This window comes from Mobula birostris, chromosome 12 (genome assembly GCF_030028105.1).
Source record: "Mobula birostris isolate sMobBir1 chromosome 12, sMobBir1.hap1, whole genome shotgun sequence".
NCBI lineage: Eukaryota > Metazoa > Chordata > Chondrichthyes > Myliobatiformes > Myliobatidae > Mobula > Mobula birostris.
In genome coordinates, this window is record NC_092381.1 from 46324253 (window position 1) to 46345703 (window position 21451).

The 21451-nt window shown below is 40.3% G+C and overlaps 1 protein-coding gene across 1 annotated transcript in view; it reads left to right on the forward strand.

Moving 5' to 3' along the window:
- Positions 1-20914, forward strand: part of orc1 (origin recognition complex, subunit 1) — a 36653-nt gene extending 15739 nt beyond the window's left edge. Inside the window, exons 6-16 of the mRNA XM_072274656.1 lie at positions 3400-3501; positions 4234-4390; positions 5214-5329; positions 6009-6110; positions 8432-8603; positions 12993-13100; positions 17837-17986; positions 18202-18321; positions 18484-18653; positions 19392-19479; positions 20534-20914. Coding sequence (XP_072130757.1) covers positions 3400-3501; positions 4234-4390; positions 5214-5329; positions 6009-6110; positions 8432-8603; positions 12993-13100; positions 17837-17986; positions 18202-18321; positions 18484-18653; positions 19392-19479; positions 20534-20728 — 1480 coding nt within the window. The 3' untranslated portion in view covers positions 20729-20914. The remainder of the gene's footprint in view (positions 1-3399; positions 3502-4233; positions 4391-5213; positions 5330-6008; positions 6111-8431; positions 8604-12992; positions 13101-17836; positions 17987-18201; positions 18322-18483; positions 18654-19391; positions 19480-20533) is intronic.
- The last annotated feature ends 537 nt before the right edge of the window (positions 20915-21451 follow it).

The following is a 21451-nucleotide window of genomic DNA, read 5'->3' on the forward strand; positions in this document are numbered from 1 at the left end:
CTGGCCCTTTTCCGACACCCTTCTGTCTTTGATAGCAGGTGCCAGTGATGCGTTGGCTGTTTTGACCACCCATTGTAGAGCTCTATAGTCCGCTGCAGTGCAGTTTCAGTGTCATGCAGTGGTGCAGCTTGTTAGGATGTTGTGTACTGGGCATCTGTAGAATGACGTGAGTACGGGTGTGAGTAGTTCAGTTCTCTTTCAGCCTTCTCAGAAAGTAAAGGCTTTGGTGAGCTTTCCTGATGGTGTTCTGGGGTCGTGAGACGTTGTGTGAGATGTGCGCTCCCAGGAATTGGAAATTGCTGGCAGTTTTCCCTCACTGTATGTGCGGCTGATGACAAGAGGGGTGTGAGTACTGCGAGTTCTCCTGAAGTCGATAGCTATCTCCCTTGTTTTATTAACATTGAGGAAGAGGTGATCTGCCTGGCACCAGGCCTCGAGCTCTTCCATCTCGTCCCCTTAGGCCGTCTCATCGTTGTTGGTGATGAGCCTCATCATCGTGTTCTCGGTGAACTTGACAATGTGATTGCTGGGGTGTTTGGTTGTGCAGCCGAGTATGAGCAGAGTGTGCAGCAATAGGCTCAGCACAGCCCTGGGGGGCACCTGTGTGAGGATGATGGGGAGGGAGGAACGGTTGTGCACCCTGACTATCTGAAGTCCGTTGGTGAGGACGTTCCATATCTAGAAGCACATTAGACCAAGGAGTAGGAGTTCGTTCACCAAAGTCCGTGGACAATAGTGTTGAATGCTGAACTGAATCCATAAGCAGCATTCTGACTTAAAGTTAGTGTTTTCTTGGTGTGTCAGGGCCAGCTGCATGACAGATACAATGACATCTGTCGTAGACCGGTTCTGTCGGTAAGCATCTCAGTGTGTGCCCAGTGTGGCAGGAATGGAGTTTTTGATGTGTTTCGTTACCAGCTATTCAAAGCACTTCACGATGCATTCAGAGCTTGTCGGTGACTTTGGGCGGTAGTCGTATAGTTCTGAAAATGTGGAGTTTTTTGGTATGGGGATGACGGTGACTGATTTGAAGGATGTGGGGACAGCAGCCTGGATGAGTGATATGTTGAAGATGTCAGTGAGTTGGTGTGCACACCCCTTGAGTTGTTGGTCTGGGATGTTGTCAGGCCCAGCCGTGTTATGGGGGTCGACTGTATGCGGAATCCTCCCCATGTATGCTGCTATTACAGACCGTGGCTACTCACCTGGGAGAGGGATAGCTTTCATGGCCGGCATTGCTTTGAAAGCCTTGAAGTGTGCATAAAAGATATTCAGAGCGTCAGGGAAGGAGGCTTCACTGGTACAGTCGCTGGTGTTCTTCCTTGTGTAGTCCGTAATGTCCTTGATGCCCAGCCACATAAGCTGGAGATCATTATCATACAGGTGATCATGAATTTTTTGTCTTAGCCCTCTTGATGCCCAAGTTGAGATTTCTCCTGACTGCTCTGAGAGCTGTTCTGTTAACAGATTTGAAGGCAGCATCCCAGGCTTTCAGTAGGGAGCACACCTCAGAATTCAGCCAGGGCTTTTGTTTTGATGTGAGGTGACCATTCCTGAGGTACCAACGTTATCTACACACTGACTCACGTAGCTGGTGACAGACAAAGCATGTTTCTTGATCTAGGTCTTCTCTGTTTGTGGTGGCCTTCTCCATCATCCAGTGGTTAGTTCAAAGCAGTCCTGAGACATAGGGATTACCTCATTAGTCCACACGATGACGGTTCTCTTGACTGGTTAGTCACTGCAAGTACTGGTTACAGCACAGCAATAGCTACAGCAAGCACTGGTTGTTGTGCTTTCTGTAGTTACTCCAGGTCTCCAAACGATATAGACAGCTGGGATTACTGCTACTCATGAGTTTTGTCCCGTGTTTGAAGTCTTGTTCCTCAAATACCCTTTTCAAATTGGCCATTGATTGTGGTGGTAGAGATCACCCTTGGTAGACCATATCTAGTTAAATGAGCCAGGGTTGGAGAGCGTGGCCAAGTACGGATCCAGGGTTGGGGATTAGGATCATGAGAATGTGAAGGGACGATGGACCAGGTGTACAGAAGGTGCCCTGTACCTTCTGTGGTTGGCAGGATGCTTATCTACCCCTAAGCTTAACTCCCATGAACTGAGAAAACAAATGGCCATTCTGCCAAATACAAGTATAATTCTTACAGGTCCTTCACCACACCACATCCAGCCATAGCTTCTATTTATAATGATTCCATATTCCCCTTTATCTTGTTCATTCAGGAAACTGGCCAGGTGCTGCTTAAATATTTTTACTGTCCCTGCCTCCACTACCTCTGGCAGCTTATTCCAGATGAGCTGTGTGGAAGCAGATACTCTGTGGGGAAAAATACCCCTCAGATCCATTCTAACTCGTCTTCTCACCCTAAATCCATGTCTTCTGGTGTTAAGACACCCCTAGCATATGAAACAGGCTCTTATTGTCTACCCTCTTATAAACCTCTATCATGTCACCTCTCGGCCTCCTTCGCTCCAGGGAAAACAGAGGTAGTATCTCCAATCTCTCCTGAAAACCCAAACCCTCCAGTCTTTTCTGCACCCTGTCTAGCCCAATCGTCGTGTAGCGACCAGAAATGAAGATAATCCTCAAAGTGCAGCCCAGCTAGTGTTTCATACAGCTGTAACAACCTTCATATTCCCATAAACATACAACGAGGACATTTGACCCATCGAGTCAGAGAGTGATATGTCGGCTCTTGGGGAAGTAAGCTGGGAGAATATCCTGCAATCTGTTGTCTCTTGTTTCTTTTTTTTCTCTCTCCGTCTGTCACCCAATTACACCAGTAGCCAATTAAGGTTTGGATTATAGAAGGAAACTAGAGCATGCAGAGAAATTCGTGGAGTTAGAGGGGGAAGAAACAAACTCCATTTGGGTAAAAACTGGTGAGCAGAATTGAACCTGTGATGTGGTGGTTGTGAGATTGCTGCCCTACCAGCAGTGCTTCTGTGCCATCCAACGCTCGAAAAATTAGGAATTATCCTACATGCATGGGGAATCAAAGTGTGTATATGATTTAATTAACCAACAGAGAATGTAAAACACAGAAACAAGGCAAACTGGTCTATTCTAGTGTGTGCACTTCAATGGAGCCTCCTTCCATGTATGTGTAACCTATTGTTTTCTTCAGATACACATTCGTTTTTCCTTTGTGCAGCGATACTATTTGCCCCAATTATTCTTTCTAGGCAATTCTATTATGATCAGTCTCATTAAAATACAGATGGAAATATACCCTCGGATAATTTTTATCGAATTATCACTGAGTAAAAAGCTCCTTTTTCCTCACAAAACTGTACTGTTACCTTCTGTAGAGAGTGCCATGAAATGTTATTGAAGTCCCACCAACAGTTTAATTATATTGTTTTACTTCATTACTACAGGTCAAAGAGAATGAAAAGCCAGATGGAAAATATTGGAGAGACTCCAAGGCTTCGTAGAAAGTCTGTAAGCCAGCGTACAGTTTTTCATGCGGATAACTTTGAGTAAGTTTTAGTTCGTGATTTTGTTTGAGATTCCCTTTCTCCATCAAAAAGGATTGTTGTGTGTGCTTTATAGCACTGATAGTAATCTTGATCTCTTGGTAAAGAGAAGATCATTATCAAAACCAAAACACTTGATCAATTAATCTAGTGCATTGTCTTTGCCTGTTGATAATTTTAAAACCTCCTATCAATTGTTGTAAAATATCTGATATTTAAATGTTGTGATAAGCTCCCATCATAAATTGAAAATATTGCTAAATGTGATCTATTAAAAGCATTAGATGTTTATAATGTGGAAAGCAAAAATACATGGAGAAGAGGAAGGTAATGGTAAAAGAGGAATTTCAGTGGCTTTAAACTTACTGTATTTTTTTTTACCTGTTTCCATGTATTTATTCATTTTCATTATGTTTTTGGATCAATTTCCTTGGATGCCAATTTATTATATCTGTGACTTGATGATAAGGAGTATATCCTTTTTTTATTTAGCTCTTCTGAAGATAATAACAAAAGCTGGTATATAGTTTTGTGTTACTCAAGTTCTCTGCCCATTCTGTAATCCTTGATTTAATTTAAAGTCTGTGCATCTTTCTTTTATCTTCCTTTAGGAGTTAATTTTTATACCTTTAACCACTGAACACTAATAATATTGCAAAATAAGTTTCAGTTATAATAACGTTCAGTTTTGATGTAGTAAATTTATTTTAATCATATCTCTACGTTTGGGTACAGGATTGATAAGGATGGTGAAGAGTCTTCTGAAGATGAATTTATTCCAGACAATGAGAAAGGCAGTGGAAGTAGCAGTGAGAATGAGCAGCAAGATGATGACGATTCTGTGTCCATTAGGAAGTCTGTAAGGAGAACACCAAAGTGGAGAACAAAAATGGTATGTTAACAACACAAGCTGTTATCAGACCGGGGGTGCGGGGGGGGGGGGGGCGTTGGTGGTGCATGCTAGCATAACACTATTACAGCGCTAGTGATGTTGGTTCAGTTCCTCCGCGATCTGTAAGGAGTTTGTAAGTTTTCCCTATGACCGTATGAGCTTCCTCCCATATTCCAAAGATGTTTGACTTAGTAGAATGATTGGTTATATGGATGTAATTTGGCAGGAATGGCTCGTTGGGCTAAAAGAGTCTATGACCATACTATATCTCTAAATAAATAAAATCTATGTTGACTTCATATTTATTTTGTGTTACATTATTTGTAAATAAAGGTAAGTGAATATGCTGGCACCTTTATAATGTGCATTGCAGTTAATTGTAATCAATTAAGTGTCCAAACAGATTAATCTCAACTGGATTCTCAGGGAATGAATTTTCCAACAGGGTCACCTCGCGTAATTTAATTCATTTTTAATCTAAATGGCTATTAATATGACTTAATTTTGGATAACTGTTCCGAGAGATGTATTATCCAAATATAATATATTCATTATTTATTATCTGCTTTTGGCATGTTTTGGAAAGCTTCACTGAAATCCAACTAAATCTAGATTGTTTTTAAACAAACATTACTTAAGATGACTAGCTACTCTCCCCTGTGTAGCAAGTTATTAGGAATTAACATACTCTAGCCATTATAAATGGAAGAATGGGCAGATATTCAAGAGAGTGGCTGTGTATTAAAGTTATCCAGAATTGTATCTGCCGATGGTTTCATTCCAGAATGTTTTCTGTGTGTTTCCTTTCTAAAACAATTGCAAGCCTGGATCAAGAACACCGAGAACCCCAAGGACACCTAGGCAGCCTACTCCCCATATTCCTCGGAGAACCCAGCTGGCTAAGGAGCCTGTCAGTGTATTAGAAGAAGCCAGGGCGAGGTAGTGAATATGTTCATTTTTGTTCATTTTCACAGGGAAATAAGGCCTTATAAAAACACAGGCTTCTCTGTTGCTGAAGGGTAGAATTTCTTAAAATTACCACATAGGCTTCTAATTGCAGTTAATCTCATTCGGACAAATGTACAGTCTTATTATGACAATTGGATAAGGTTACAGAACAAATACGTTTCAAAGTGTTGTTTAACCTAAGAATGACGTGGTCAGAGCAATGTATTGTATTGTTTAATGTTTTAAGATAACTGATGGTTCTTGTGAGTTACAGAATCTTGTATTGCAATTATTTTTGTAAATAGGAATTAAAATGTGCTGTTAGAACAATATTTAAATTGCTAGTCTAAGTTTTTTATATTTTCTACAACATGGCTTACATAACACTTTCAAAATATTTGTGATATAAGGCAGAATTTAAATTTATTTTCTATATTTTGGTCACCTTTAGAGTCTTCAATTAGCTCATCCAAAAAGCAAAAATTAAGGAACTTTTAAAATACTGGGCCAAGGTTTTTTGATAAGTAGGCGTGATAAAATATTCCAAGCTGTGGGTGTCATTAGGAGAAAGTTGAGTAATTTCCAGTCCTTGGATCTGTTCCTTATGTAGATGAAGACAGTTTGCTACACTTCCACTTTTTAAAAACTTCGTTTCTTGTCTTATTTTAAGATTGCACGTGTCTGCAGTTCCGGAGTCCCTACCCTGTAGAGAACAAGAGTTTCAAGATATTTACAACTTTGTGGAGAGCAAAGTCATTGATGGTACTGGAGGGTATGAGACGCTTACTCTTATTGGATGCTTGTTTTCCTTATTTTGGTTCTCTGATTACCTACCACTCTATCAACCTAGCAGTAATGACTTTTGGTTCTTTGGCTCATTTGGTGACGGACAATTTAAACCCAGATTTAGCATCTAATCTGTGCTCCTGTCTCATTGTGGACAAACTCATCAATTGAGTGTGGGTGCTGAATGGTAAATGGCAGGAGGTTTGTTTACCACATTCAGCTTTCTACTGTGAGACTCTAGCTGACATTGAGTCCATGCCCTCCTGAATGTACACAGCTTCACTGTCATCTCTGGTGCACTGATGAAACAACATGTAATCAGGCATGGTGATGACGGAGACGTGGATGAATTTGAGCCATTGCGTTAGGTTATTGCTAAAACCACATTTCAGGAGGAGCTCAGTGGGTCAGGCAGCATCTGTAGAGGGAAATGGACAAACAACATTTCAGGTCAAAACTGTTCATCTGGACTAGGAGTGGAGGGGAGATGGCCATTACAAAGAGGTGAAGGGAAAGGATGGAGCAAGAGCTGGCAAGTGACAGCTGTTTCCAGGTGAGGAGATAGGAACAGTGGGGGAAGGAGGACTCAACAGGAGGAGTGAATGGAAGATGGAATAGACGAGGAAGACAAGGAAACAGGATGATTGGGGGCTGTGGGAGTTGGTGGTTGAATGTGTGCATGAGGAACTAGGTAGATCAGGAGGTGAGAGATGAGCAGTGGTGGAGGGGGGGAGCAGATTACCTGAAACTGGAGAAGAATGAGGTTGGAAAGTCAAGGGGTGGATATGGTGTTATTTATGGAGAATATTTGTACCAGGAAGGCGGAAGTGATAGAAAAATCAGAGCTTGGGGCTGGAAGGGATTTATCTCAGGATGCTAAGGGAAGTAAGGGAGGAAATTGCTGGGGTTTTGTATTTGTATCTTCATTAGCAATGGTTGAGATACCAGAAGAATGGAGGATAGCTAATGCAATGCCCTTGTTGAAAAGTGCCAGGAGGGAGAAGCCTGGAAATTATAGGCTGGTGAGCCTTACATCAATGGTAGGGAGATGTTGGAGAAGTTTCTGAAGGACAAGATTTGTGTTCACTCAGAAAGCCAGGGGCTGATTAGGGGGACCAAGCATGGTTGGTTCAGGGAGACTGAAGCTGGGGCAGTAGACACTGTCTTGGACTGTGTAAACTTTTTGAGCAAGTTTTTCACATAGGCTGTCCGGAAGGTTAATGTACAATGAGTGGAACCATGGCATTTTGATGAACCGTGTTCAAAATCATTTGGGTGATTGGAAACAGGGAGAGTAGTGGATGTGTGTTTTTTTTGGATTGAAAGTCTGTTATAAATGGCATACTGCTGAATGGGGAATGGGGAATGGAGAAGGGAGAGGAGAAATTATTGGAAGTTAGATAAATCGATGATCATACCATCAGGTTGGGGGCTACGCAACTGGAACATGAGGCATTGCTGCGCCTCAGGCAGTATATGGGGCAATGCCCCTCTCGCCCTCTCCCTTCTGTCATTCCCAATTCTGGTTCCCCCCCCCCCCAATTCCTTTTCCTCACCTGCTCCACACTTTCCTCTGGTGCCCCTCCTCCTTCCATTTCTTCCATAGTCCACTGTCCTGTCCTATCCAGTTCCTCCTTCTCCTGCTCTTCACCTCTTTAACCTATCACCTCCCAGCTTCTTTCTTCATTCCCTCCATCACCCAACCATCCATCTTCCTCCTCACCTGGTTTCACCCATCACCTGCCAGCTTGTACTCCTTTCCCTCCCCCCCGCCACCCTTCTTAGTCTGGTTTCTTCCCCCTTCTTTCCAGTCCTGATGAACAATCTCAGCCTGAAGTGTTGACTTTTTCAGTTAAACATTTCAGTGAAATGCTGACATGTTTCTTCCTGTCCGTTGATGTTGTCTGACTTGCTGAGTTCCTCTGGCATTTTATGTGTGTTGCTCAAGATTTCCAGCATCTGCAGAATCTCTTGCGTTTATTATTCCTGTGAAGGCAAGTCGAAGTAAAATCCATATTGCTGTTGAAGGTCAGGGTATCCGTTATTAGTTGGTGGCAATAAACTGCTCTACTATTCCCTATGTCGGGAAAGGAAGAGAATCTAATTTATAAAACTTCAGTAAGGAATCCTGTGGAAAATGCAAAATAAAAGACAAGAAATGTGCATTAACCACAGATCTAGATTAGGAACTGAGATTTTCAATTCATGCTTAATTTTATTCAGTGTAGTCATTCTGTTTATGGATCAGGAAATAAGAATAATGAATTTTAAGCTTCTGTTAGTCAATTGACGTTTGAACTTTCACAGATGTATGTATATATCAGGAGTGCCAGGCACAGGAAAAACCGCAACAATACATGAAGTGATAAGGTGCCTACAGCAGGCAGTGAAGCAGGAAAACCTCCCATCCTTCCAGTTTATAGAAATCAATGGAATGAAGCTTACAGATCCTCACCAATGCTACGTTCAGATATTGAAGGTAAGACATAATTTTTGTGCCAATTTATAATCATATTGTTAAATTTAAAAGCAAATGTATTAGAACAGAGAATCATACAGGTCCTTTGGCCCACAAGGACCTACTTTTAACCTACTCTCAGATCTAAATACTAGGCCTGAAGAGAGAACTATTAGTTATTATGTATAGTGTTCCTTATTCTTTGAATGTTCCATTATTTTGCAGGCAATTTTTAATACGTTGGGGTAGATCGAATTTTCCTTTATTCCTTTCCTGTCATTCGGAATGACTATTGTGAATTCTTTATTTCTATGTTATCTTCCTGTTCTAGCCCCCCTTCCCTTAATCGCCTTAATACTCTAAACTCCATCAATATCTACCAATCACAAGCAAGAGAAAATCTGAAGTGCTGGAAATCAGAGCAACACACACAAAATGCTGGGAACGCCGAAGGGCTGAAACGTCAACTGTACTTTTTTCCATAGATGCTACCGGGCCTGCTGAGTTCCTCCAGCATTTTTGTGTGTGTTGCCTCATTATCTACCAAGATACATTACTGCATCTACACTTAACAATCGAACTGTGTCATGAAGACAACTGAACTTACAGCCGTTTTGAATTGTATCGAATTCCAATGATTCTTACACTCGCGGTGAAGAAATCTCCTTGCCTCAGTGACGAATGCATTGTTTTGATTGTGACTCCTGACTTAAAATGCCCCATCCAGTGAAGCATCAACTCTGCTCCTGTACTTAAATTTTCAGAAGGTAGTTGATGAGGTGTGTATGAACATTTATGGTGGAAGATAGAAGTTTATGGCCCAGAAGTTACATTGACATGGATAAGGTACTGGCTTGCTAACAGGTAGCTGAGTTAGCATATGTGTGTCTTTAGTCCTCATGATTCCAGTGCCACAGAGATTAGTGCTGGTGCCTCAACCTTTTTAAAATTTTTATGAATGATCTGGGTGAATGGAGCAAATGTATGAGTACTAAATTTGCCAGTGATATAAAGCTAGAGGACAGAAGGAGATTACAAAGGAAATTAACTAGGTTAAGTCAGTAGGCAAAGGTCTAACAAATAGAATATATGGTGGGAATGTATAGATGAAGAATTAAAGAAATTGCTTCAAAATAGTTCTCTGATCAGAAATACAAAGGAATCTTTTAAAATCTAAGAAACCTGGAAAGATCATTAAGGGCCAAAGGAATAGACTGTGATTTTTTTTTTAATGCAAAGTGTCCAGCTGGTTCAACTACTTTCTAACTTAGTGAAAAGATTTTTTTTTATTAATTGTTGTTGATAAAAATAAAGAAGTGTATACTCTTAAGTGCCGAGAGATTGAAGAATTCTGAAGTGCAGAGGATTCTGGGTATCCTAGTGCTTGATTTGCAAATGCCTGGTAAACGGGTACAGTAAGAAATTAGGAAAGCTAACAATATTACTGTTTATTCCTAGGAGAATTGAACACAAAGGTAGAGAGGTTATGCTTTCTCTTTATGGGACTTTAGTGAGGGCATGTCTGCACAATATTGGTTTCCTTATTTAAGGAAACGTTAATGTATGGAGAATAGTTTAGATTTGAATATAAAAAGGTGGAACAAGCCAGTTAGCCCATTAGATTTACCCCACCTTTCACCAAGACCCTGACCAATCCAGTTTTGGTCTCAGCACCACGTTCCTGCTGATTCCATATCCCTCAGAGTTTAAATATCTGTCAGTCTGCCTTGAATAATTTCAGTGAGTGCACCTCCCCAGCTCTCTGGGTACAGAAATCCAGAAATTCACAATCCTCTGAGAGAAGAAATTCTTTCTCATTTCCATTTTTGACAAGCAATCCTTTATTCTAAAACCTTGCTGCCTAGTTCTAAGTGCCACCCAATAGGGCATCATCCTCTCTGTGTGCAGCCTGTCAATTTTTCCTCATAATCATATTACAATAAGGTCACCTCACCTTGTATTCTTATCATCACCATTGAGTTACAGGCCCAACCTGCTCACTTGTTCTTTATTTTCCTGTACTTTCGTCTGAGGACTCAATGTAGTGCACCTTCTCTGGATTGTATTCTCTTTTTGAATATGGAGAACAAATCTGCACAGAGCTGTAGGTGCAGTCTTCAATGAAAAAATGTAGGCGCATATCCGCAGATTAGACAAAAAGGGGCCATTTAGCTGATGTATAGAAGAATCCGGCTGAGGGGTTAAAGCAGGTTGAATTTGTTTTCCTCTTGTGGAAGAAGCTTGACCTGGGGAGATGGGGAGGTGTCACCCATCTGAAACAGATTATTTGTATTTTATTTTCTCTGAAGGTCAGTCTTTGAACCCGTCATTCAATTTCGGAGCAGATCTGAGGGGCCACGTTGCCAGCTCCTGCTCTTCATTCCTTTGAACCTTGTCAAGCCTCCTAACAATGTTGTACATTTCAAAGAAATCTCCTCTCATACTTCTAAACTCTGTGGTACACCTTAGTCTGTTTAATCTCATGTCCCACTGGGAACAATCTGGGGAAATTTTTTGTTGCATTTCTTCCATAAAATAATAAATCCTTCAAATACATAAAGGGAGACCAGAGCCATACACAATATTCCAGAAATAGTTTCACCAAAGTTCTACACAATTAGACTGAGATGCCTTGAGGTTGTGCTCAAATTCTCCAGACTATTGATATACCTTGTGAATAGCTGGAGCCCCATGCCTGGCACTTGACACTTCACTGGTCACAGCCAATGTGAAAATGGAAAGAATACAGTAACTCCTTTTATCCCCTCCCACCATCCCTACATCCCACTTCCCTCCTCCTTCAGGAATTCCCAAAAATCTTCTGCATTAGTATTTAAACAAGATAAGCCTAGATATGCTAAAAATGTTAAATACTAGGGGACATAGCTTTAAGGTGAGCGAGGAAATTAACAGTGCACGTGTTTTACGTAGAGAGCAGTAGTGCCTAGATGCACTGCTGGGTGGAACAGGTGCGATAGTGGCATTAAGAGCCGGATAGACAGGCACATGAACGTGCAGGGAGTGGAGGAATGTGGATCATGTGCAGGCGGGTGGGTTAACTTAGCAAGGTCAGCACCAACATCGTGGGTCCTGGGTTCCATGTGATCATCTGACAGGTGGCACTTTTGACATTAAACATCTCCTCACTATGAAATGAAAGTATTAGTTGAGATTACAGAACATCCGTAGTGGAGATTAAAACTAGTCTTCTGATTTGACCATGGTAACCAGGCGTTTCAGTTTACTATGGCGCACTGAACACACGGAATTCAAAGTGTACACTAGTCATTCTAAATTTTCTTTCATGTGTGACTCTTAAAGTATATGTCTTTTATTTCTACACAGTGGATTCTAGTTTGTTGGGACACACCGGGACCATATATTTTGGCTCAATTAAGCAGCTGCCCCAATTAGCCGAAGTTTCAAGGAGATAGTTAAAAAGGCAGAAAAAACCCTTTAACTAAGTAACACACTGTGTATTTAAGTCAAATACAGAACAAATTAGAACACTACTACAATACTATAGGACTGTGTATTAGTTCCTAATAGTTATCGATGGAGGAACTCATCCGGTGTATGCTGCTGTGTGGTTTTGATTAACTGTAAAATCAGCACAGGTATCCAGTACAGATAACGGACTGCCTTCACACAATGCTTTCAACAACTGCATCCTCCAAATCCTCATTTTCATTGTGATGTTCAAGATTTTTGATACCTTTAAGTTCCTCATGGTTCCCAACTTGCTGAAGTAGTTAGATTATTTCATTTTCACTCCCGGTTATTTCTCACCAACTACCAGTGACAAAAATCACTGCATTTTGAACGCAATTACTCACAACTAACACTATTTAAAGGCTGTTTGCTCCATGCACAGTGTAGTGACTAAGAGCAACACAAGCACACATGAGTGACGCTAGATAGAAGCTGTTCAGCAACAGTCTCCTGTCCCAATTAAGCAGCATATTGTACAAATAACGAAGGGTATCTCGGCTATTTCCTTGATTAGTTTTTGTTCTTTAAGAATTATCCTAAATAAATGGCTGCCTCAATTAACCAATGGCCCCATTACCAGAATCCACTGTATTTTATATAAAGTAGGTTATGAAGATGTGTGCCAACTTGGCTCAGTTAGATGCCCTATTGGGAAAAAAAACTGAGAAGCATTACTGAGGGAATGCTTTAGTGGTGCTGTTGAAATATCAATCCAAAACCATGTGCTTGTAAAAGATTCAGTATTACAATTAAGAAAGCTCTTTTGCTGTCCAAGACAGCATTTTCCTTTAACCAAGACCATCAGAACAATTTTCCTGTGAAAATTTCCAGTGATATTTCTCAGCAATTTAAGCATTTGTAAATGTAATTTATTATACCTTTGTATCAGCAAAGTTGTATTTTTATCGCTCTTGCTAGTTATTGACAGGACAGAAGGCCACTGCAGACCATGCGGCTACGTTACTGGAGAAGCGATTTGGTACGCCAGCTCCGAAGAGGGAGTCCACGGTATTACTGGTTGACGAGGTGAGGATCTTCTGCAGTTGCATTCAAAGATGCCAGTGTTGGAAGGGTGAACAGGAATCCTAACACGAATGGTTCTTTCTGTTTGCTGAAGAGGGAAAAGAATGGATGATGTGCCAGGTGGTGATGTCTTGTTGAAGGTGATAAACGGTTCTGAAGGAGGTGGCTAAAGAGATTGTGGAGGCATTAGTAGTGATCTTTCAAGAATCACTAGATTCTGAAATGGTTCTGGGGTACTGGAAAATTGCAAATGTCATTCCACTCTTTCAGAAGAAAGAGTGGCAAAAAAAACAGGAAAATTATTGGCTAGTTAGCCTGACTTCAGTGGTTGTGAAGATGTTGGAGTCCATTATTGAGGATGAGGTTTCGGGGTACTTGGAGGCACATAATTGAATAGGCCAAAGTCAGCGTGGTTTCCTCAGGGGAAATCTTGTCTGATAAATCTGATGGAATTCTTTGAGGAAATAACAGGCAGGATGGACAAAGGCAAGTCTGTGGATGTCGTTTGTTTTGATTTTCAAAAGACCTTTGAAAAAGGGGCCACTCATGAGGCTGCGAAACAAAACTATTGCCCATGATATTACAGAAAATATACTAGCATGGATGGAAGATTGGCTGCTGCAGGAGGTGTTGGGAATAAAGGATGTTGGGACTGCTTCCTTTCACATTATTGGTCATTGAATTGGATGATGGAATTGATGGCTTTGAGGCCAAGTTTGCAGACGATATAAAGATAGGTGGAGGGGCAGGTAATGTTGAGTAAGCATGGTATCTATAGCAAAACCTGAACAGTTTAGGAGAATGGGCAAAGAAGTAGTAGATGGATTATAGTTTAGGGAAATGTATGACCATGCACTTGGTAGAAGGAACAAAAGCATAGACTATTTTCTAAATGGGGAGAAAATGCAAAAATCAGAGGCACAGAGAGACTTGGGAATCCTCATGCAGGATCCCTAAAGATTAACTTGCAGATTGAGATGGTAGTAAGCAAGGCAAATGCAATGTTAGCATTGATTTTGAGAGGACTAGGATATAAGAACTGGGATGTGATGCTGAGGCTTTATAAAGCATTGGTCAGACTGCACTTGGAGTATTGTGAGCAGTTTTGGGCTCCTTATCAAAGATCAGTGTTTGATATTGGAGAGGGTCCAGAGGAGGTTCACGAGAATGATTCCAGGAATGACACGATTAACATATGAGAACCATTTGATAGCTCTGGGCCTGTGCTCATGGAGTTTAGAAGGATGAGCAGCTATCTCATTGAAACCTATCAAATATTGAAAGTTTTTGATGGAGTGGACATGGAGAGGATGTTTCCTATAGTGGGAATGTCTAGAACCAGAGAGTACAGCCTCAGGATAGAAGGGAATCTCTTTAGAACAGAGATGAGGAGGAAGTTCTTTAGCAAGGGGTGGTGATTCTGGAATTTATTACCACAGAGCAAAGGTAGATAGGTTTTTATTTCCCACTCTGGCCTCTTACCTCTTCTCCTCACCTACCTATCACCTTCCCGGTGCCTGTCCTCCTTCCCCTTCTCCCATGGGGTCCTCTCCACTCCTATCAGATTCCTTCTTCTCCAGCCCCTTACCTTACCTATCACTTTCTAGCTAATCCTCCTTCTGTTCTCGCTCCCCCATCTTTTTATTCTGACGTCTTCCGCCTTTCTTCCCAGCCCTAAAGAGAAGTCTTGGCCTGAAATGCTGATTATTTATTCATTTCCGTAGATACAACCTGACGTGCTGTGCTCCTCCAGCAGTTTGTGTGTGTTGCACTGGATTTCCAGCATCTGCAGAATCTCTTGTGTGTGATAGGTTCTTAATTGTTAAGGGTGTAATGAGCAGACTCAATGGGCTGAATAGCCTAATTCTGCTCTTGTCGTTGGTCAAAGGTGGTGGTGTTTTACTGAAGGTAGAAGGAATTATGGAGGATGATCTGGTGGACTCAAGGTATCGATGAAGGGAGAGGAGAGAGGGTGAGTGTGGAAGTGCTGGAATTGGAACATATGAGACAGAGCCCAGTGAACTGAAGGAGGAGCAACCATGGTTATGGCAAAAGGAAGACCACCGTAAGAGCTGGCTTGCTCAAGTGCTGTTTCTGTTTTAACCTAAGAGGCCGAAACAACAAAGCAACACAAAGGAGTAGTTGAAAACAAAGAAAAATCCTCAGTAAAAGGATTAGGTGTAGTAATGATCATTTGATAAGATGTTGCCATTAACTGGCTTAAACAATATAATGTGCCCCTTCAGACAACTGTGGAGCCAGTAATTTTCCTTGGCAGAACCCAAGTTAAGTTATTAGTTCAATGTCAATGGTAGGTAGTTGGACTGTTGGTACAACTGTTACTGTCTAAAGTTCACTCCTATGTTGTTCAGCTGTTGTTGCATGTAGACACATCCTGCTTCATTTTCTGAGGAGTTCCAGATCATCAGTGGACATCTCTATTTTGGGGTCTTGAAGAATAGAAAGTCACTAATTGGGCTTGTGACACAGTCCTCGGCTTACCCTGGGGGTGAAATGATTTAACTCTATCGGCCACATCTACGTACGGCTGTATCCAGTGGAGATTTTCAGGCTTCATTCCCATAATTTCAGTTTTACTTTCACTGACACCACATGATGCTAACTGCTCCCTTGATGTTAAATTTATCTTGCCTTTTCTCCATCTGATCAGGTAATAAGCCTGTAAAGAGATCTGGAGTTAATTTGTTCTGAGTAGATTATTGGTAAGTGGCACTCCAAGCACTGCTGAACATATCTTCCATCGTTTTGGTGATTGATTAGCCGGGTAGACTTTGTTGTGCACTTTGAGGACAGGCTGAATTGGTGCATATTGTCACATCAGTGCCAGTTAGCTTTATTACAGTAGGTGGCTAAAGATGTACCTGGCTCTGGGACATGTGTATTTGTGTACAACCACAGTATTGTCCTGTCCTGTCCTGTCACCTTTGCAATATACAGCCGTTTCCCAAGGTCATGTGGCAGGCTTGGTGGGGAAACGTATGGAGGAGCTGAGGACGATTTCATGGCTGGCACCCTGCGCTGCCATTATTGTTGCAGACATTGCTGGAGCTGTATCTTCCCGCAGGGTAACTAGTTGTGCACTACAGCTGGATGTGGCAGCGTTGCAAAGCTGTGATCAGATTTGTTGGTCACCGGATTGCTTAGCTCCGTCTGATGATGTCACCTCCAGTGTTTAGCCTAAAGGCCTTATTTTGCATCTTCATCAGCTTGGCATCTCGTTTTTTTTTTGGTAGACTTGGTGTTGCTTCCAGAATGCACTTCTGCAATAACCATTAATGCAGGGTTCAACACTTGAGGTTAGTGCTGAGAATCCACTCTTTTGTGGATCTCCAGTTTTAAGCCACTTAGACTATTCTGAATATTTCCAATTTGACATATTTTCATACATTATAGAGGGTATCCTCATTAGGAAGATGGTTTCATTATTGTGAGGACTCTTAACCAATATTAACAAAAATAGATGTATTTTCTGAGGATGTGGTTAAATATAAATGACCTTCACGTAGATAATCTGGATGTTGCTACGTCCTTTAGAATGAAGCTGGCTTGAACACTGATGGTGCTGTTGAGTCATGTTTTTGTGATGAAGCCCCCTAATCAGCATGGCAGCCCTTGCTATTCTCCATGTTCTTGCAGATCCTTTTCAGTGTTAAGGAGGACTGATTCATCATGTGAGATGAGAAGTAATCAGCAGGAAGGTTCTTCACTTGGGATTGTATCAAGGGTCTACTGATGTCCATGTGGGGACTTGCAGCAATACTCACTCCCGACTGTATATCACTGTTCTGTCACCTCTGGTGGGACAGGATAACCAAAATTGTGGTGGAGGTTTGCTGTAATGTATGACCTTCAGAGTAGAATTCTGCTAGGCTTAACTAACGTATAGGACAAATGTCCCAGTGTAGACATGTCCTGAAATGTTTGTAAAGCGGATTTTATGGCATGGACCTTTTGTAACCTTAGTCCATTGCCCAAGTGAATGCCAGTTGTCTGGCCTTTCTCTTTTCTTATCATACTTTAATACTAGTACAACTGAGTGGCTTGAGTGAAGGTGATGTCCTCGTATCCTTACAGGAGCCTGGTGAATCAAATGAGTTTTAATGACATTCTTGACGATTTTACTGTGTTTGCTTTTTATTCCATTTATTTACTTAACTAAGTTTACTTATCTCGCTTGATATGGTGGGACTGGCATTGCAGTTTCCTGATGCATGGTCCAAGGCTCTACATTGCTAGCCCAGTGACATAACCACAACACTACTGTCCTATCAGCAAAAAAAAAAGCACAGCGATATTCAGGAAAACATAATTTCCAAGCTACACCACACATAATCCATATATATTACTGTTGATTTGCTGCTCAATCAATATCTTAGACTCTTTGCTTTCACACAATTGAGGAATGATTTAACCACAGTTAAGAACAGGGTGCATCTGTAACTTGCCTATGGCATTCCCACTGAAGTACCATGAGATGTTAAGTACACTATGTAAATGCAAGTTCTTGACATACTCCAGATTCACACTGTCTCCAGGCACTCTGGGGTGGACCCACAACATTCTGTGTTTTGGGATATGTAGATAAAAGAAAATATCCAATTTTGGAATACATTCAATAACAATGTTGCTGATAAATATCTAGCAAGAAAATCAAAGATAGCCCGCTTGCTTTTTGACCTCACTCTGTAACCAATACCCAAGCTTTGTGTTTCTTTTAGCTTGATCTTTTATGGACCCGGAAGCAAAATGTTATGTACAATCTGTTTGACTGGCCCACACGAAAACAGGCAAAATTAGTTGTTTTGGCAATAGCTAATACGATGGATCTTCCAGAGAGGATCATGATGAACCGGGTGGCAAGCAGGCTGGTGAGTACGTTAGCATTATTTACAACAAACTATTAAAGGTTTTCTTGGTATTCAGTGTAATGTTATAAGCCATTTTGAATTCAGTCTTCATCAACAAACAAAAATAGCCTCTTCCATGGTTTGCATTCTTTTCAGTGACAGATGAAACTTAATTAACTGCTGCACTGCATAATATATGTGGATTTAGTGAGATAATGACATTTTTTTTGATATAGGGGCTGACCAGAATGTCCTTCCAACCATACACCTACAAACAGTTGCAGCAAATCATTTCTTCCAGACTCAACCGATTAAAGGCTTTTGAGAACGATGCAATTCAGCTGGTAGCCAGAAAGGTGAGTGGCATCTGGTTAAATAAAACTGGAAATTATGAAAGAAAGCAAATGCAAAGTAATTGCTGGAGATGATGGTGAAACAGTAAGAGTGACCGGTAATGAGAGGAGTTGGTGGTTTATTTTTCAGCATTTCACTGGTAAAGTTTTTTTTTGGTCTTACAGGTAGCGGCTCTGTCTGGTGATGCAAGGCGTGCTCTGGACATTTGCAGAAGAGCTGCTGAGATATGTGAATACTCACTGAGTCAGAAAGCTGCATCCGGCCTTGTAGGAATGCCTCATGTATTACAAGCCCTTGATGAAATGTTTTCCTCTCCATATATAACTGCTATAAGGTAAGAAACTAAATTCCTTGTCTCTATCTTTGTTTACTGTAAGGGAGACAAAATCTTGTGTTTTTTTAAATAGTGACATTATAAGGTGGCCCGTATCCTAATGCTTTAAGTCCATTTCAGCTATCAGATTGTGTTATTCATGCTTTTTGAAGGAAAGGGCTGTGGGGAGAACCTCACCCTTCTTTCTATCTCTACAATATGAAATTGATTACATTTCAAAAATATTCACTGTTCTTGCAGCTTCTGACCTGGATGCAAAAGGAGCTATATTAATAAAACTTTTTTTTTCTCACTCTGTCTCCAATATTTAACAAACCTTTGGTCACTTAATCAAATATTTCTATATCTGAGTTGTACCAGAGTTTTTCTAATGGCACTTGTGAAGCATTTTTAGATGATAAAGGGACAATATAGATACAAGTTCTTATTGCAGTTCAGCCCGAAAATATAAAGGAATAATAGATAACTAGTATTCAATAACCTTTCAACCCCATATGAAAAAATATTGATATTTCAAACATGATGACTTCATTCAAAAATATGAACACAGCAGATTGTTATTAAGCGATTGTTATTATAGTTAAGTGATCAAGATAATTATTTACAAATCTTTAAGTTAGAAGACAAATAGTGATTTACTTTCTAACCTTATTTAGTTAAGGGATTAGATATTAATTTGAGGTTTAAATTCAAAGAAAAACATTTTCTTTTATTTAATATGCTGTGTCTACATCGCAGGAATGCATCTGTTCAGGAACAAATTTTTATGAAGGCAGTGCTCGCTGAATTCCAAAGGCTCGGTCTGGAAGAAGCAACATTTCAGCAGGTTGTATACAACACTTTGCTTAAAATTCTCACACAATAGTAGCTGAGAAATATTTAAGTTTAATTTAAAAATGCATGAACAGAAAGGAGCAAAAGTAACTGAGCACATGTGCAAAGATATCACAATCTTTTAACGTTGTGTAGACCACCTTAATTCTTGGCAATTCTATAGAATTCCTTGGAAATTTTTGGAAACTCATTTACATTTTGATGTGAGGGAGTGAACCCAGCAACACTTGGCAATCTGTATACTATGACATGTAAGAAACTAGTTATCAAATCTTGAGCAAAATTGGTAATTAATTGGATTTGATAGTAAATCTCAGGAATTCCCCACTATCTGTTGGCAGTCTCAAAAAAATGTGCCATTAGGCTTTGAGATTCCTTTGTGAACAAAGATGCCCTGTTTTTGCCTGCGAGCCTTGCCAGCAATTTCCCCACTCTGCTTCCAAATGGTTCAATGGCAGAGAGAGCTTCCTAAGATTTCCCAGAATTTGTACAAAAGCATCTGTACTCTGATGCTATGCCAAGTTAAACCTGGCAATGGATTCTCAGGCTATTCATTTAAATGGAGATTGTCGTACCATAGGCTAAAAGGGGGAGGAGGTTAATTGGAGTTTTTTTTAATATTTCTGTTTTAATATTTCAAGCTTGAGATGGAACTTTGCTTTTGTCGAAGGCTTCCTTGGAGGTTGTGTGAATAAAAAAAACCCTTTGACTTCAAGTTTCTAAATTAATGCTTGGAGAGGTTGCTGGCCCGTCTGACAAAAGGGGGAATTGGTGGCGAGGGAAAGTATAACCAAGCTAATAATGATTGCAACGGCGATAGGAACTCGAAGTTCTATTATAATTATCAGAAATTACAAACTGCTTTTCTTATTTTGTGTAGAAATCATATCAAGAATTTTGGTGGTCTCAGGTAGAACTAATTAATTCCTCATTTGACTGTTTCGTCCTTCTAACATCTCCCAATAAAACATCCTGTTTGTACAAATTGCCAACAGTGAACATGCAAAACATTTTATAACCTGTTCCCTTTACCATTTTTTTTGCAGATTTACCAGCAACACATTGGACTGTGTAGAATAGAAGGTCTGCAGCCGCCAACAGTTTCTGAAACAATGCTGGTTTGTACAAGACTTGGAGCTTGTCGGCTGCTTCTTGTTGAATCCAGTAAAAATGATCTTCACTTGCGAGTTCGATTGAATGTTAGTCATGATGATGTAATGTATGCTTTAAAAGAAGACTAATTTGTAAATATTATGCAATGTGGAAAATTCAGAATGCTGAAATGTATGTTACTATTTTAACTCTTAATATTAATTTTTTTAACAAAATTAGGTTTTCAAAGTTTTTAATTTATTTTGAGCAGTTCTTATAATAAAGAAATAGCAACTATGATTATTCAATAAATAAGGCTGCAAATATTAAAGCTTTCAGACAAAAATGTAACTCAGTTCATCGTGTTTACTTATAATGTGCATTATTCTTTAACCAAGCAATTGTGACTTGTTCTTGAGTTAATACTGCATGAAAACAGTATAGTCTTGTTGGTTATTTAATTTTTCCCCTAGCTATGCCAAAACTGAGTAATCAAAAATGAAAGCTTTCTTTCAGCTGTTCTGCTACCACATTATTGGTGTTTGGAGTCATTTGTTGACTGGAAGATTTAGGTTAATCCTACATGATATATTACTGGGAGGACGGAATCTTATCCATACAGAGGCTGTATTGTCAGTTCTTCAAACTAGCAAGTGGCTCGGGAAGCAGTGAGGGTTTTATCAACTACACAATCCAAATGAAACTTTTAAAGTTAAAGCTGCCAAGAAAAAAAATTCCATAATGTCCACCCAACCTACTTTTCAGCCAAAAAAGGGTTCATAAGCATCTGTCTTAAGTTGCCATGAAATCTCAGTTGATGGCAAGTATACTTGTGTAACTGATTCACAAGTTGCACACAAAACAAATGGAAA